Here is a 14546-nt window from a genome sequence, read left to right as displayed (position 1 = left end):
AGGAAATGACGAGAAACATTTAACGAGTATTTTACGAGGAACCATTTACGAGGAAATAACGAGGAAAAGTTTACGACCATTTTACGAGGAAATCATTTCGTGGTTGTTACGTGTATTTTGCGAGGAAACTCTTTCAAGGTATTTACGTGTAGATTACGAGGAACTATTTTCGAGGTATTTACGAGGAATTATAGCGACGTCCTTACGTGGAATATTGACGTGGTCTTTACGACGAATCGCCCTACTTCGTCTTTACGACGAAATATATTCCTCGCTAAGTTACGACGAATTAGCGAGGAAATATGTGTTACGACAGACGTGTAACGAGCAAACGCGTTTCCTCGCTAATTCGTCGTAAAGCCTCTTTTACGACAAAATAACGAGGAAAACCGCCCTCGTTAAGATTATGTTTTCTTGTAGTGAGAGTGTAATGATGTTTCATTTTAGACAATTTGGTGTATCAAAATAGCAATGCTAGCTTCTGTCTCTCGTGCAATTGGTGACGTTACTTATAAAATGTTAGGCACTGCTTGTTTTATCATGGTCTCTTTTATTTGTGCCGGTGAAGCTGATGCTTTATGTGATATGTGATATCTGTTTTAGTTATACAGTGGTCATATCTGCAGCCTCTAAGGGATGGTTCCATTGCTGGCTTACCTCAGGTTCTACCTGCAGTTAGTTCAAAAAATTGCAAACACCCCTTAAAACCACCTTAAAGACGGACGATAACCCCTCATTCAAAGATAAGACGATTGATATCTTTATGTTAAGTATGTATTTTCAGTTTGACTACCTAAATCATGTTTTTTTTTGTAGGAACTACCTAAATCATGTTAGGTACACGGAAATAGCCTATACTGGTCCTCCAATATCAAATTATGTATTGAGTAATTGCATCCGATATCAACGTTCAGAAGATTATTTAGGGAATTGGCATAGTGGCTTTTCATGACTGTTTACCTGGTGCATATGCCCAAAAATACCCCTATATACTATATCTGACAACTCTATTGCGGACAGCTAACCTAGTCTATAGGTCCTAGTAGAAGTAGCAATAAAAGCACATAAGGGTCACTTTCACGTCAACCTCGTGTACTTCACGCAGCTGAAGATAAGAATCAGTCGGCAATAGGTGAAATTAAATTGATCATAAATATTTCTCAGCTTGTTTAACTACTGAACTTTCTCTTTTATCTGGTTATTTAAACGTATATGAAGAGACGAAATTGCAGCCGAGAAGAAAGAAAACCAAGAACAATAAATACATCCAAGACGCAAACGAGAAAATATGGTTTCTATTAGGCTAGTTGATTATTCTGATCCACCGAAAGAACAACCTGTCAGACCGATCCCTGAGATGATGTTTGCAGTTGGAGAAGAACCAGTCGGCGTGCGTGTTCTCACCTATCTCTCATCCGGAGCCATCAACCGCATCTTTAATGCGTTAGAAGAGGAGGAAGTACAGGTTATACGGAGATCTGCGTTTGGGAAAATTCTGGAGATTGTGGACAAACCAGTATTTTCCGGGAGATTCGCCAGATTCATACTATCGAGGCAGTTGAAAACGAAAAAAAAAACATGAAGCTTGGTTCCGTTTTGCTGGTAAACCAATACGGTTTTCCCTTAGAGAATTTGCGATTGTGACCGGTCTACCATGTGGAAAGTTTCCAATGAAATCAAAGATGAAGCTCAAAGAAACTATTTCCGAAAAACCTTACTGGCCTTCCCTATTTGGAAAAGCTGAGGTAGCTACAGTTGCTTCCGTGATCAAGTTGCTTGCGAGGCGTTCAGTTGCAGATCGGGCTGTGCGCATCAAATACGCATGCTTGGCGATATTATCTTCTGTTCTTCTCCCAACAAACATGAAGATGAAAATTTGTAGAGAACACGCTGAGGCTATTGAAGATCTGGACGAATTTTTTTCTTATCCATGGGGAAGACTTGCTTTCGACATGCTTATGGGAAGTATCAAAGAGAGAGACGAGGTTGCTCTGTCACAGAACACCATTGCTGTTAAAGGATTTGCACTTGCCTTACAGCTTGTGATGGTTGAGGCCGTCCCCTCTCTTACTGAAGTTGTCCAAGAAATGTGTTCTGATTCCGAAGGCGACAGCGACGAAGAACATGATGGTATGAGTGAGAAACCAAAGAGAAAGACTCTTAGTCCTGGTCATGCAAGAAACGTTGACAAGCAAACTAATGTAAGGAATTTGCATAGACTATACATTTTGGTCTGAACATGTCATGGTCTTTTGGTGTGGTTTTTTGGACAATAAAATAGTTTGAAGTCCAATTAATTTCGGTTTTACGATGATTTATATCCGGCTTAATTAACGTTGTTCTAAAATGCAATGTTTGCAAGAATTAGTTAAAGACTCAGCCTACGTATTGTGTGTTACAGGTTTTTTTTAGAAGTATAATTGATGAAGACCCATTGAGACCCATAGACGAGTCAAATTTGGTCTGGTCTGACGAGGAAGATGATGAGAAGGTTAACAACATGGTATATCTCATCAATACAAACTTTCAGTTCACGAAGTCCATGTTTGTTGGCGGGCTGAGTAAGTTAGATGTAGATCGCAGGAGAGAAACCGATAATTTGACATCGAAGGCTAAGAAATCGAAGAAACTGCCTGTCCTAACTCCTTTAAACGATCCAGGTTACATTGCTTCCCTTGTTATTGAGAAAATGAAACCAGAGTTTCAAACTATGGACGGGAATATCATGCAAGCTTGCAGGAGGGTAGATTCAATCGAGGGATCTTTGGTTACTCGTGTTTCACTTTTACTATAAGTGGGAACAAATGAAGACAAAACTGTCTCATTCCTCTGACATGTCTGACACACTCTTTTGTGATGCATAACCTGCATAGAGGACAAAGCGGTAAGTTTACATTGACGGCTATATCCGCGTACCTAATTAAAAAGTTGTGTGTATAGTTACTTCAATATCTTTTGTTTCTTGTATTTTCAGCCAAATACCTCTTATGTATTTTACCTATTTAACTTGCTAAATACTTTTGGTGGCTTAAAATTTTTGTCGATCATTCCATCTTAATTTTTTAAATTGAGTGTTAGTTAAAATTTTAATGAAATTTTCAAAAACTGTTAAATTTTAACACTCTTATTAAGAAAAAGGAAATTATGTGGTGTACCAATAACAATACAAAATATATTTTAAATTCGAGGTTAAATTTGAGCATTTTTCTCAAATTGCCTATTTTAAAAGTTTTGTCACAAAAATAGCTTACAATAAGTAAAGTGATCAAAATAGTTTTTTTTTTTTTAATTTTATTTTGAAATTTTTAATATTTATATTTTATTTTTTTTTAAATTTGAAACTCTATCCTCAAAACCTCATCTCTTAAGTTTAAACCTTAAGTCTAGATTAGTTAACCCTAAAATATAAATATATTTTTAGTCTTTAATAAAACTTTTTTTAGTCATTTCTTTTATTGAAAATTATTTTTCTGACAAAACTTAAATCATAGGGAATTTCTCTTTAAAGTTTAGTGCAATTTTCAAAAACATTAATGGAAAAAATATATTTCGACAGCTTCTGAAAAAGAAGTTATAAATGTTGAATATCGTCGGCTTAAAAAAAGTAATGCTGTTGATCGGGCCGAGAGTAAGCCGAAGCCCATGAACCCAAAACCTAGAAACCCCGGTTCTAATTGAAACCCTCGATTTGCTTTGTTCCAATTTCGATTGAAAAGTGGGGTGGTGTTTTCAGGAGGAGGAGGAGCTGCGAAAATTCTCTTCCGAGGTTCGTAAAGTTCTCTTCCTTTTGTTTTAAATCTGAAATTGACTGCATAAAATAGATAACCTTTGATTCCAATTTCGACTTTTGTTAGCATGAAATTTTGTATGAATAAGTAAGTCTCTTTTCACTTGTGTTACTGTTAGGCCTAAAATGCCTTCGACTTAGTTTCTTTGTTTGCTTTTGAGTTTTGCTCTTTTATGTCTGGTTATGCTATGTTCACACTGATGTTTGATAGGTTCAGAAACACGATTCTTCATCCTCATTTAATCTTACAACACTAAGTAAGAACCAAACGTATCATCAACTGGGGATTTGTTGAATTGCTCTCACAAATCCCTATACAACCAATGATCAAAATACCTTTAAGCTCTTGTTTTGTTATTTTTCTTCTACCTGATTCAATTATGTTTTGGGGTTTATCTTAATTATGAGTGAATTGGTATTTGATAAAAGTTTCCCTGTATAGGAATGCTGTTGAAATGGAGAATATAACAGAAAGGGAGACTGATAGAGTTGGACAGGACACCAATAAGGAAATTGAGACTGAAGAGCAAAGTCTAGATAATGTTATGGAAACCGATAAACAAATTGCGACTGAACAGCAAAGTCTAGATAATGCTGATGATAAGAATCCAAAAGAGACAATAGGAGAGGACGATCCTGAAAGTGAACATAAGGATTCTCCTCCTCCCATGCCCATGGTCACTGAAGAAGGTACCAACGATGATGATCCACCAAAGATCGATGATGAGAAGAATTCTCAATTAGAAGTGAACAGACATCCAAGTCCTCCTCCTTCTGTGGAAGACACTTTAGAGCAGAACATTGCGTCCAACAAAGTAAGTTCGGATGTCTTGAGAAATGGCAGAGATTCTGACATGGTTGACGAAGATACTGCAGTTGTCCATGAAGAAACGACCACAGTACCACTCTCGGAGGACAAAGGATCGCCACGTCATCATGCTAATACTGTGACGGAGGAGGAAAAACCTGCAGAAGAACATGATATGACATCCTCAGGAGAACAAAACGAGATTACAGTCACTCCTGATACCAAACTCTCGGAAGACAAAGGATCACCGCTTCATACTGCTGATACTGTAATGGAGCAGGAGGATAAATATGAAGAAGAACATGACATGTTATCCTCAGGAGACCACACCGAGATTGCACTCTCACCTGATACCAAACTCTCCGAGGAGAAAGGATCACCGCTTCATCATGCTGATACTGCAACCGAGCAGGACAAAACTGCTGAAGAACATGACATGACATCTTCAGGAGAACATAAAGAGTTTCCAGTGATTCCCGATACCAAACTCTCGGTGGACAAAGGATCACCGCTCCATCTTGCTAACACTGTAACGGAGCAGGACAAAACTGCAGAAGAACTTGACATCATATCCTCAGGAGAACAGAAAGAGTTTCTAGTCAACTCTGATACCAAAGTTTTTGAGGAGAACAATGACAAGATAGACGAGGGCGAGGCTAACAATATGAATTTAGCTGACGATGGAAGTAGGCCGGTAGATCATGATCAAGGAACCACAACGGAGGTTGAAAAAGGGCTAGAGGTGCCTGGTTCTGAGACCGTATCAAAGCTGGAGGATAAACCATCCGAGCCTCTCATAGAAACCACAGTGAATGTGGAAAAGGAGCCAGACATGCCTGCCACTGAAAATTTGACAGAAAATGACAAACTCTCTGATGTTTTGGCTGCTGGAGTTTCAGGAGACAGTGCCCAGACTTCATCTGATCATAACGAAGGAGTTGCTACACTTGAGGCTGAACCTATAGAAGACATGGAAATTGATGTACCTGATTCTAAATTGGTCACTGATGCTGGTATTGACTCTACTAATAACAACGATGTGAATGTTGACGCTCCTAATGCTGAAAAGAAAGATTATTCTATAGTATTAGTACCTGAGAAAAGTGATACTGAAAATGAGAATGCATCAGTGAGACTTGAACCTGGTCCTCCTTGTGTTGTCTCTTCGGATACAAAGGGGTTAAGTGGAGGCTTGAATAATGGGGTCCATAAAATAGGTCAGCCATCATCTGGTTTCGATGGGACCATGAGCGCAAATCAGGCAGCACCTGGTTGTGATGGGACCATGAGCGCAAAGCGCTCCTTCCTCTTGGATGACGCGTCGGATGGCAATGAATCTGGAACGGAGGAGGATCAATCTGCTTTTATGAAAGAATTATACCAGTTTTTTTAGAGAGAGAAGCATGGACTTTAAACCTCCAAAGTTTTATGGGGAGGGACTAAACTGCCTTAAGTAAGCTTGCTTCCTATCTTTTATTTAGATTGTGAAGAGCTAATTATCCGATTAATTTCTTTGGTGCAAGGTTGTTTAGAGCTGTAATTAGATTGGGTGGTTATGACAAGGTACGTCCCACTGTCAATGCGCCTGATGAACATTCATCCTTTCTTTGGTGATCCTCTTATATGATTAGTTTATGCTTTATTCTGAACAGGTTACTGGATGCAAACTATGGAGGCAAGTAGGAGAGTCTTTCAGGCCCCCAAAGTTAGAAGAATCTTTTTGCATATTCCCCAAGAAGTTGCTCTAATTAATTGCTTAATTGTTTTCCAGGACATGTACAACAGTGTCATGGACTTTCAGAGGTTTTTACGAAAAGGTGAGAGCCTATATGAACTCTCTTTTGCTTCAGTCCTTCTGAAACAAAGTTTAAATGTTTGAAAACTGTGAATCCTCTGAAGATATATTTTTTCTTAAGGTCCAGTAACATCTTGTAATCGTTTCTTCATTCTTCAGGCTCTTCTTGAATATGAGCGGCATAAAGTCATGATGGGTGAACTACAGATACCCCTTGCTACTGAGCCAGAACCGATGAATATTGATAATCAGGTAAGATCCCTGACTATCATTTCATGCATCTGTAGTTTTTGTTTGGTCTTCTTCTTATGATTAATGTTTGTGAGTTTATAACTTAACCTGATGTCTTGTAGGCTTCTGGATCTGGTAGAGCGAAAAGAGATTCAGCAGCCCGTGCTATGCAAGGTTGGAATTCACAACGTCTTAATGGAAACGGTGAAGTTAATGACCCTGCAGTTAAGGTCCGACAGAATCATGTTACCGAACATATCACATTCACTCTACATCTTTGTTGCCGTCGTCTGAACCAAATAGTGTTTTGTAATTTGTAGGATAAGAATTTAGTTCTTCATCAAAAGCGAGAAAAACAGATGGGAAACACCCCTGGTATGAGTTCTGTTCGATGAAGAAGTCTTTGTTCTCATTTGTATTATTGAAGCTTTGCCTCATTTTAGTACGTACTTGTCACAATGTCATCAGGTTTGCTGAAACGCAAGAGGCCTTCGTCTACTGAGCATGCCATCCAAGTGTCTAGACCTATGTATGGTTTATTAGTTTGTTGATCATGACTTTTCAACGTGTGACAATATCACATTTGAATCCTAATTCTGTTTTCCCGCTTTCTTTTTCCAGGTTGGATGTGACAGTTGTTGATGTTGGACCACCAGCTGACTGGGTGAAGATTAACGTACAGAGGACGGTATGTTGCTATCTTACAAATCTGAGCAATCCACCTACCTTGTTTTATGTATTAATTAATAGTCTCTTCCAATAACTGCAGGAAGATTGCTTCGAGGTGTATGCATTAGTCCCATGACTAGTCCGTGAAGAGGTTAGCTCTCTCACACACTTGGAGTAGAATCTATGTACATACTCGTTTTGTGTACATGTGAACTTATCTTGGCAAATAACAACACAGGTCCGAGTCCAATCAGATCCGGCAGGACGGTTGGTAATAAGTGGCGAACCAGAGAACCCTATGAATCCATGGGGAGCTACTCCTTTCAAAAAGGTAATGTTGCCAAGAACATAACACATTGTTACAGGATTTGATTGTATAGAATGTTGAATGACATTTTGTTGAACTGCAGGTGGTTAGTTTGCCGACAAGGATTGATCCGCATCATACATCGGCTGTGGTAACCTTAAACGGGCAGTTATTCGTCCGTGTGCCACTTGAGCAATCTGATTAGACACGGTTTACAGTTTCAACAAAGCCTTTGAAGATTTGAGACGCAGAGATAAGAATGGTAGAGAGACTTTTGTTTGTATATTTATGATTGAGAACATGACACACAACTTGAGAGAGCCCATTTTAGGATGCTTTAATTAGGCCATCTAGTTCATGGTCTCTCTTCTCTTTAATTAGATCCTTCAAAAATCACCATAGATTTGTAGCACACGTTATTTAAACCTTTTCTACTTTCTTTTCCACATTGTGGGCTTGTCTTGTTTCTCCATCCAATTGATCCAAAATATCTAAATGATCTATTTGGACGTTAGTTGGCATTGTTCATTTTTCTCATCAAGATGGTTTATTTAGATGAATTATCTTAATGAATTACTATTTTTTATCTCTCTTTTTATCTAAATGAGTTTAGTAAATAAAAGATTTATATACTTTTGTTTTGACTTAAATCATATTTTTAATTTATAGTTAACTACACTATTTTTTTTGTTATTTTATCTAAAATATGGTTGTTGTCCAAAAATATAATTTTGCAGTCTTCGTAGAAAAATGCATTTTTGCGATTTTGGTGAAATATAATTTTTCATTTTTAGCAAAAAATCAGTTTTTGTGAAAATACTTCCAAAAGTTTACGGTTTTAGAGGAATGATGTACTTTTACAGTTTGACAGTAAATGCATTTTTGTGAAAATAGGATTTATAATGGTGTCCGGAAAATGTGTTTTGGGATATTTGCGGATAAATGTGATTTGGCGGTTTTGCATTAAAATGTGTTTCTGCGGTTTTGGTAATTTTGATGGGAAAATACATTTTGCACTTTTATTGAAAACTATGATTTTGCGGTTCCGGTGGAAAATATGATTTGATAGTTTCTGCGAGAAAATGTATTATACGATTATGGTGGAAAAAATATTTTTCTGATTTTGACCGAAAATTGCATTTTGGCAGTTTTAGTAAAAATGTGTTATATAGTTTTTTAAGAAAATATATCATGATTATTTATTTGTATAAACCTTGTTCTAAATATTTTGTTTAGATATGGTAAATTTTTTTTTTTTTTTTTTTGGATAATTTCATCCCTATCAAGATGCACTAATTTATGCTAAAATTTAAAATCCTAATATTTATGCTAAAATTTAAAATTCATTTGGATGGACCACTGATTCTCACTTTAACACAAAACAAACATTAATATTATCTCCTTCCAGATTGATAGACAAATGAACATGCCCAATGTAACACTCCATGCAAACAGCTTCATCGAGCTCGAGACAAACTTAATACAACACCACAAAAGCACTTTCAAATATTTTTGCATCAAACCGATTATATATAAAAGATAGAGATGTTTTAGTGAATTATAACAAGACTGGGCTGGTTTAGTTGTCCTTAGGGCGGAACTTGCAAGCGGTCTTGAGCTCCGCGGCAGGTTTATCGCCGGCGAAACCAGCGTCAACCCAAGCCGAGTAGCCTCCCTCCATGTTAGCCACATGCTCGTACCCCTGCAGAGTATTGACATACGAATATATAATATAACTTATATAAGTACGATGAATATTTGTGTATATAAAAAATAAATGTATATATTGTTGTTGAATAGACTCACCGCATTGAGAAGATCGACGCAAGCACGAGTTGCTCTTCCTCCAGAATTACAAGCCTTAAAAATAGTATTAGGAACATTTTAGATGATTTTAGAGTATCTATAGGATATTTCATAAGAATTGTATTCCAAGAAATATCCCTAGAAATCAATCTTAACATCAATTTCTATCGAATACATAACCAGTCATCACTTATTACATTTTCCATTTTCTTTTTCATCTCTCGGTGTAAGCCATTATATTGTTTTGATCCTAATGTCCATTTTGAAATGTTTTTTTATAAACAGAGGCAAATTCTTTATTTGTAAATTGATCAATTTCAATGAAATAAGCATTGCCTTCTCTCTTTTTTTGTTAATTTTCCCTCTAAAAGTTGGGTTTATATTTCTGGGGGCTTTCCTAATCTTGTAAAATAAAGTTTAAGACCACACACTTTTTATCAAAAAGATCAGATATAAAATTATCTTAACTAAAAAATCTAAATCCAATATTTGATAGAAAAAAATAGTCATGAATTAAGTGAAGCTTACCACGATCAGATTGTCATCTTTCTTGCAAACCGATGACACTTGCGGAAGGAAATCCGGATTTACAATCCTACCTACAAACCATTCACAATAGTTTTTCTTTTTAAAATTTTATTGTCAGAACTTTTGCAATATGGCATTCTGCAAAATTTTCAAAAATTACCTTCATCTGTTTTGAACATGTAAGGTATATTCAAGGCATCATCAAAGTGGCTCTTTGCGAATTCTTCGTTTGTCCTAAAATCACCCATAAAGATCAAAAATTATTTTTATATATAATTATAATATAAAACATGTATAACTAGAGAAGCATAAAATGAAATAATATATATTTTATACTAACCTAACATCGAGATATCTATGATGGCCAATGGTAAGCAAACCTTTTGCTGTATAGACATCAACACTTTCAACATCTTCAAAACTGTACAAAAATGAGACAACAGAAATCTAAGACTCAAGATAGATATATGAGCATATACATACTTAGGATAGAGATTTGATTTTATTCACACGTCTTTGTGTTTGTTTTCTCCATGGGAAAGCCTTGAAGAGATGTCTTGTTAGATCTTCTTTTGTGGGGGTCTTCTTCTGATATGATAAAGGTTGAAGAAAGTACATATGAATACGACATAAAAGAATACGGCTTAAAATTATACAACTTGATCATGTATATGTTAATTTATTCAATTATAAAGTGTAACAAATAAGTTGACCAACTATTTTTTTATTGGGAAAATTGTTTTTTTTAGAGAAAAAAAATGATAACTATGTCCATTTAGACTAATCTCTATTACTTTATGTCCCATTAGACTATTTTTTTTTTTCAAAATGGTAGTAATGCCCTTAAAATTGTAATTTTTTAAATAAAATAAATAATGAGTTCGATCATGCAGGATCGATCGATCCGAATTTACAAGGTCCAACGGATCGATCGATCCTGATCATTATGTAGAACAAGAAAAACGCGGAGTATATACTGATCGACCTGGTCCATTTCACTCGATCGGCGAAGGTCGATTTATATAGATCGATCTCTCAATATAGATCAATTGATCCTGTGCCTAGGAAAGTATCCCGAATCGATTTTTTGGTTTTCTTCGATTATATCTGGATTGATTCTCACTTGATTTGAACCGACCAAGCATGATTTCAACTCTTTAAACTCGATTTTTTTTGGATGAAACCCATAATTTCTCATCTCCTTCACGAATAAGGGGGGAGAAAATCAAAGTCTCACCCAAGTTCATAAACCCTAACTCACTCAATTTCACTTTGATTTGGACGATTCTTCGGCCTAACCCATACGATTTTGTGAGCTTTTTACGAATCGATCACTCTTTAGTTTGTTCTGCAAAGGTATGAAACTCTATCTCCACTTCTTTCTAGAGTTTGAAAATAGAAAGGTAAAAGGTAAATTTTTTGAGTTTGTTAGGATGTTTAGGCTTCAATCATGTGTTAAGGTGATGATTAGAGACGATTTTATACACAACCCATGGCTTAAATCATATTTTTTGGATAGATTTAGGAATTTTAGGTTTTGTTTTTAAGAAAAAAAATCAAAACACCAGAAAATTGAAATTGATATAGTGAAAATGCTAGTTCTTTTAGGTTTTGTTGACATTGGTTATTGATAGAGTATTAAGAGACATTATTTAACTGAGCTGTGATATTTGTTATTAATAGCTATTGTGTTGTATTGTATTCAATTTTCAGGTATGGTGTTGGAGTTGCCTAGTCGTTTATACGGTGAGGGTTTAGAACCTCAGGTTAAAAAGATTAATAACAGCTGCCGACTAAAACTTCTCGAGTTGCTGAAGGAAAAAATGGAGCCAGAATTCGATGAAGTTATGAAAGATCTCATTTTCTCGCATATTATGGTTATCCAGAAGAATGATTTGAAGTTTTCGGCGAGGTTGGTACACTCTTTCTTGTGTAAGGAGTTGATGACAAGCAAGAGACATGAGAAGTGGTTCACTTTCGCTAGGAGGCTTCTGCGTTTTGGATTGCAAGAGTATCATACTGTCACTGGTCTGAAAGTGAAGCGAGAGAAGAACAGTGGGTTAGTGACATGGAAAGATGATGATGGTTTTTGGAGCAAGCAGATAAAGACAAATGAAAAAATAAACTTGCAGATAATAAAAAAGAAGCATTTGGAAGAGAGCAATACTTGGACTTGGGTTGATAGGGTGAGACTGATATATCTTTGCGTTATTATGGGTGTGGTGATGGGGAAGGATGAGAAGGTGAATATCCCGCATCTGTACATGAAATGTGAACAATTTGATTAATAAAAAAATCTTTGAGAGTTAAAAAAAAACAAAGAACAAAGGATGAAGAGATTAAACCAGTAGATGTAAAAGGTGCTTTGATATATTTTTTTTTGTCATCGACTTTTACAGACTCATATAGACTCTGTAAACCAAACTGGGCGATCTGCATCCATGTGGACAACGTAAGACGGTTGCATCCTAGCTCTACGGGCTAGATTATCCGCCATTGCATTATGCGTCCTTGGAACATGGATAATTTTTGATCGGATGAAACTCTCTTTCAGGGTCTTGATATCTTCCAAATAATTTGCAAAAGCTGGCTATTCTTCTGGTTCCGAAACCATCTTCACCAATTGAGAACAATCCGTTGCAAACGTAACCTGAAATTGACGTAGGTTTCTCATACATTCCATTGCCCAGAATAACGCTTCCATCTCCGCATGAAGAGGAGAAAGGCTAGCCCCAACATTCCTTACCCCCAACAGACCATCAAATCTTTCTAGCGTACTAAGAGGAGAAAGGTGCTTTGATATATAAGACATAAAATTCGTTGAATATCGCAGTCACCTTTTCTCATTATCCAATAAATTATTACTTGTTTGAACCTGATACAATGCAATTTTCCTATTAAATATGTCATCTATAAATAGCTTAGTTTAAATATTTATGTTGACTATAATAGTAAATAGTATTAATCTAATGTACATGAAATTTCTATATAAAAATATTATCTGAGAGGTTACTTTTTTATATTTCGTCTTTACGTCAATTCTTGAAATAATTAAGTGGAAAGATAAATTTAGTGAACTCAAAATTATATCGAACTACCATATTAAATTTTTTTATTGATTAATTAAAATTTAATTTTAGGTTTGTTTTTATACTGTCCAAATTACATATATAACACAAAGGAAATATTTAGAAAATAAGATGTAATATTATCATATGTAAAATTAATTTCATAAAAGAAAATTTACAAAAATAGTTTTATATTTTTAGTAATTCATTTAATTTCTTTTTTTTTAAATAATCTCAAACAACATAATATATTTAAAAGGAACTAAATATATTACTATGAATTTATTTTATCAGATATTACAAAAATAATTTTACTAACACTAACTGAGATATATTTTCTACTTATTACACATATTAATTAAGATTAAAATTTTAAAATAAACTAATATTAATTGGTTATAGTGATTTAGTTATTTTGTAAAATTAAATATTTAATTTCGAATTGAAATTATATCATGTTTCTATTTGTCTCACAAAACAATATAAACAAAAATATACTATTAAAAATCTAACAATAATAAAAGGAGAATATGGTGCAAGGAGAAGCATGCCACGTCAGTTTAAAAACTCAACCAATATGGATTCTCCATTTTGCCATGTCAAATGGTCTTTCATTTTAAACAGTTTTAACCTGGTCATTCATGTGGGCTGCTCAATATTTCGAATTGGCCCATTTTAGATCCACCTCTCACATACCTATTGATTGTTCTTTGCAGAAACGATGTTGATCTCCGACTCTTCAAATACGTCTTGGTCGTTCCATTTATCTGCAATTCACCGTTATCCAAACCCAATCTTTTTCATTCAACTAGATTTTTTACTCGCGATAAGCGCGAGTTTGCTTTAATAATTTAATTTAATTTTGCAATATTTTTTAAGAAAAATATGAATTTCGTAAAAAATATTTTGATTTCCTATTTACATTGTTTTTATAAATTTGTTATTTTTGAACTTAGCTATTTATTTGTTTGTATTATAAAAGTAAAATTACTGTTACTAAAGTATTTATAATTTCTTATAAGTACATAATTTTAATATCACATAGATTTCTCAGTACATATACACTACTATACTATGCTATACACTACTATCAATACTTTATTAATAATTAGTTTTATTTTTTAATAATATTAAGATAATATAATAGAAAATTGTTTTATATACATTTTTCTATGAAATTTATTTAAAGTGTGCTTTATTATTTTTCATAGTTAAGTTTTTATACAATTTTACCAATTAAATAACTAATATTTAGATATCAGTTTGTTTGTATACGTAAATGTATAAATGTATTTATAAACATGTGTATATTGTTTCTTAATAAAAAAATTAAAAGCGTCATATAGATTGTTCCATGCTTATTAACTAATACAACACTGTTATAAATATTTTATTATAATTTTATATGTATTTCTATTTGAATGACATAAAAGATTAATCCTTATGCAATATATCTAACTTTTTTGTATTTACCAAATTTTTAGAATGAATGTATTATTATATACTTATTTTATGCATATTTGTATTTAAAATACTCTTATTTAATT

At 34.5% G+C, this 14546-nt stretch overlaps 2 protein-coding genes across 2 annotated transcripts; one reads left to right on the top strand and one right to left on the bottom strand.

Annotated features, from left to right (window-relative positions):
- The first annotated feature begins 3668 nt into the window (after positions 1–3668).
- Positions 3669–8045, top strand: LOC106306871 (AT-rich interactive domain-containing protein 3-like). Its single transcript, XM_013743645.1, is given in 14 exon segments — positions 3669–3766; positions 4230–5973; positions 5975–6048; positions 6119–6158; positions 6248–6300; positions 6367–6412; positions 6550–6642; positions 6744–6851; positions 6942–6996; positions 7090–7150; positions 7243–7309; positions 7391–7441; positions 7529–7621; positions 7701–8045. Coding segments are annotated over 13 exon segments (2574 nt in total). The 5' UTR covers positions 3669–3766; positions 4230–4242; the 3' UTR covers positions 7803–8045.
- Positions 8046–8967: 922 nt separating this feature from the next.
- LOC106305020 (rhodanese-like domain-containing protein 19, mitochondrial) lies at positions 8968–10538 on the bottom strand. The gene is made up of 6 exons (XM_013741399.1): positions 10444–10538; positions 10272–10352; positions 10092–10165; positions 9932–10002; positions 9404–9457; positions 8968–9299 (listed from the first exon to the last, which is right to left on the bottom strand). Exons 1-6 carry the CDS (start codon positions 10464–10466, stop codon positions 9177–9179), a joined length of 426 nt encoding a protein of 141 aa, XP_013596853.1. The 5' UTR covers positions 10467–10538; the 3' UTR covers positions 8968–9176.
- Between the last annotated feature and the right edge of the window lie 4008 nt (positions 10539–14546).

This window comes from Brassica oleracea, chromosome C7 (assembly GCF_000695525.1).
Source record: "Brassica oleracea var. oleracea cultivar TO1000 chromosome C7, BOL, whole genome shotgun sequence".
Taxonomy (NCBI): domain Eukaryota; kingdom Viridiplantae; phylum Streptophyta; class Magnoliopsida; order Brassicales; family Brassicaceae; genus Brassica; species Brassica oleracea.
This window is presented reverse-complemented; position numbering and strand designations above follow the sequence as displayed.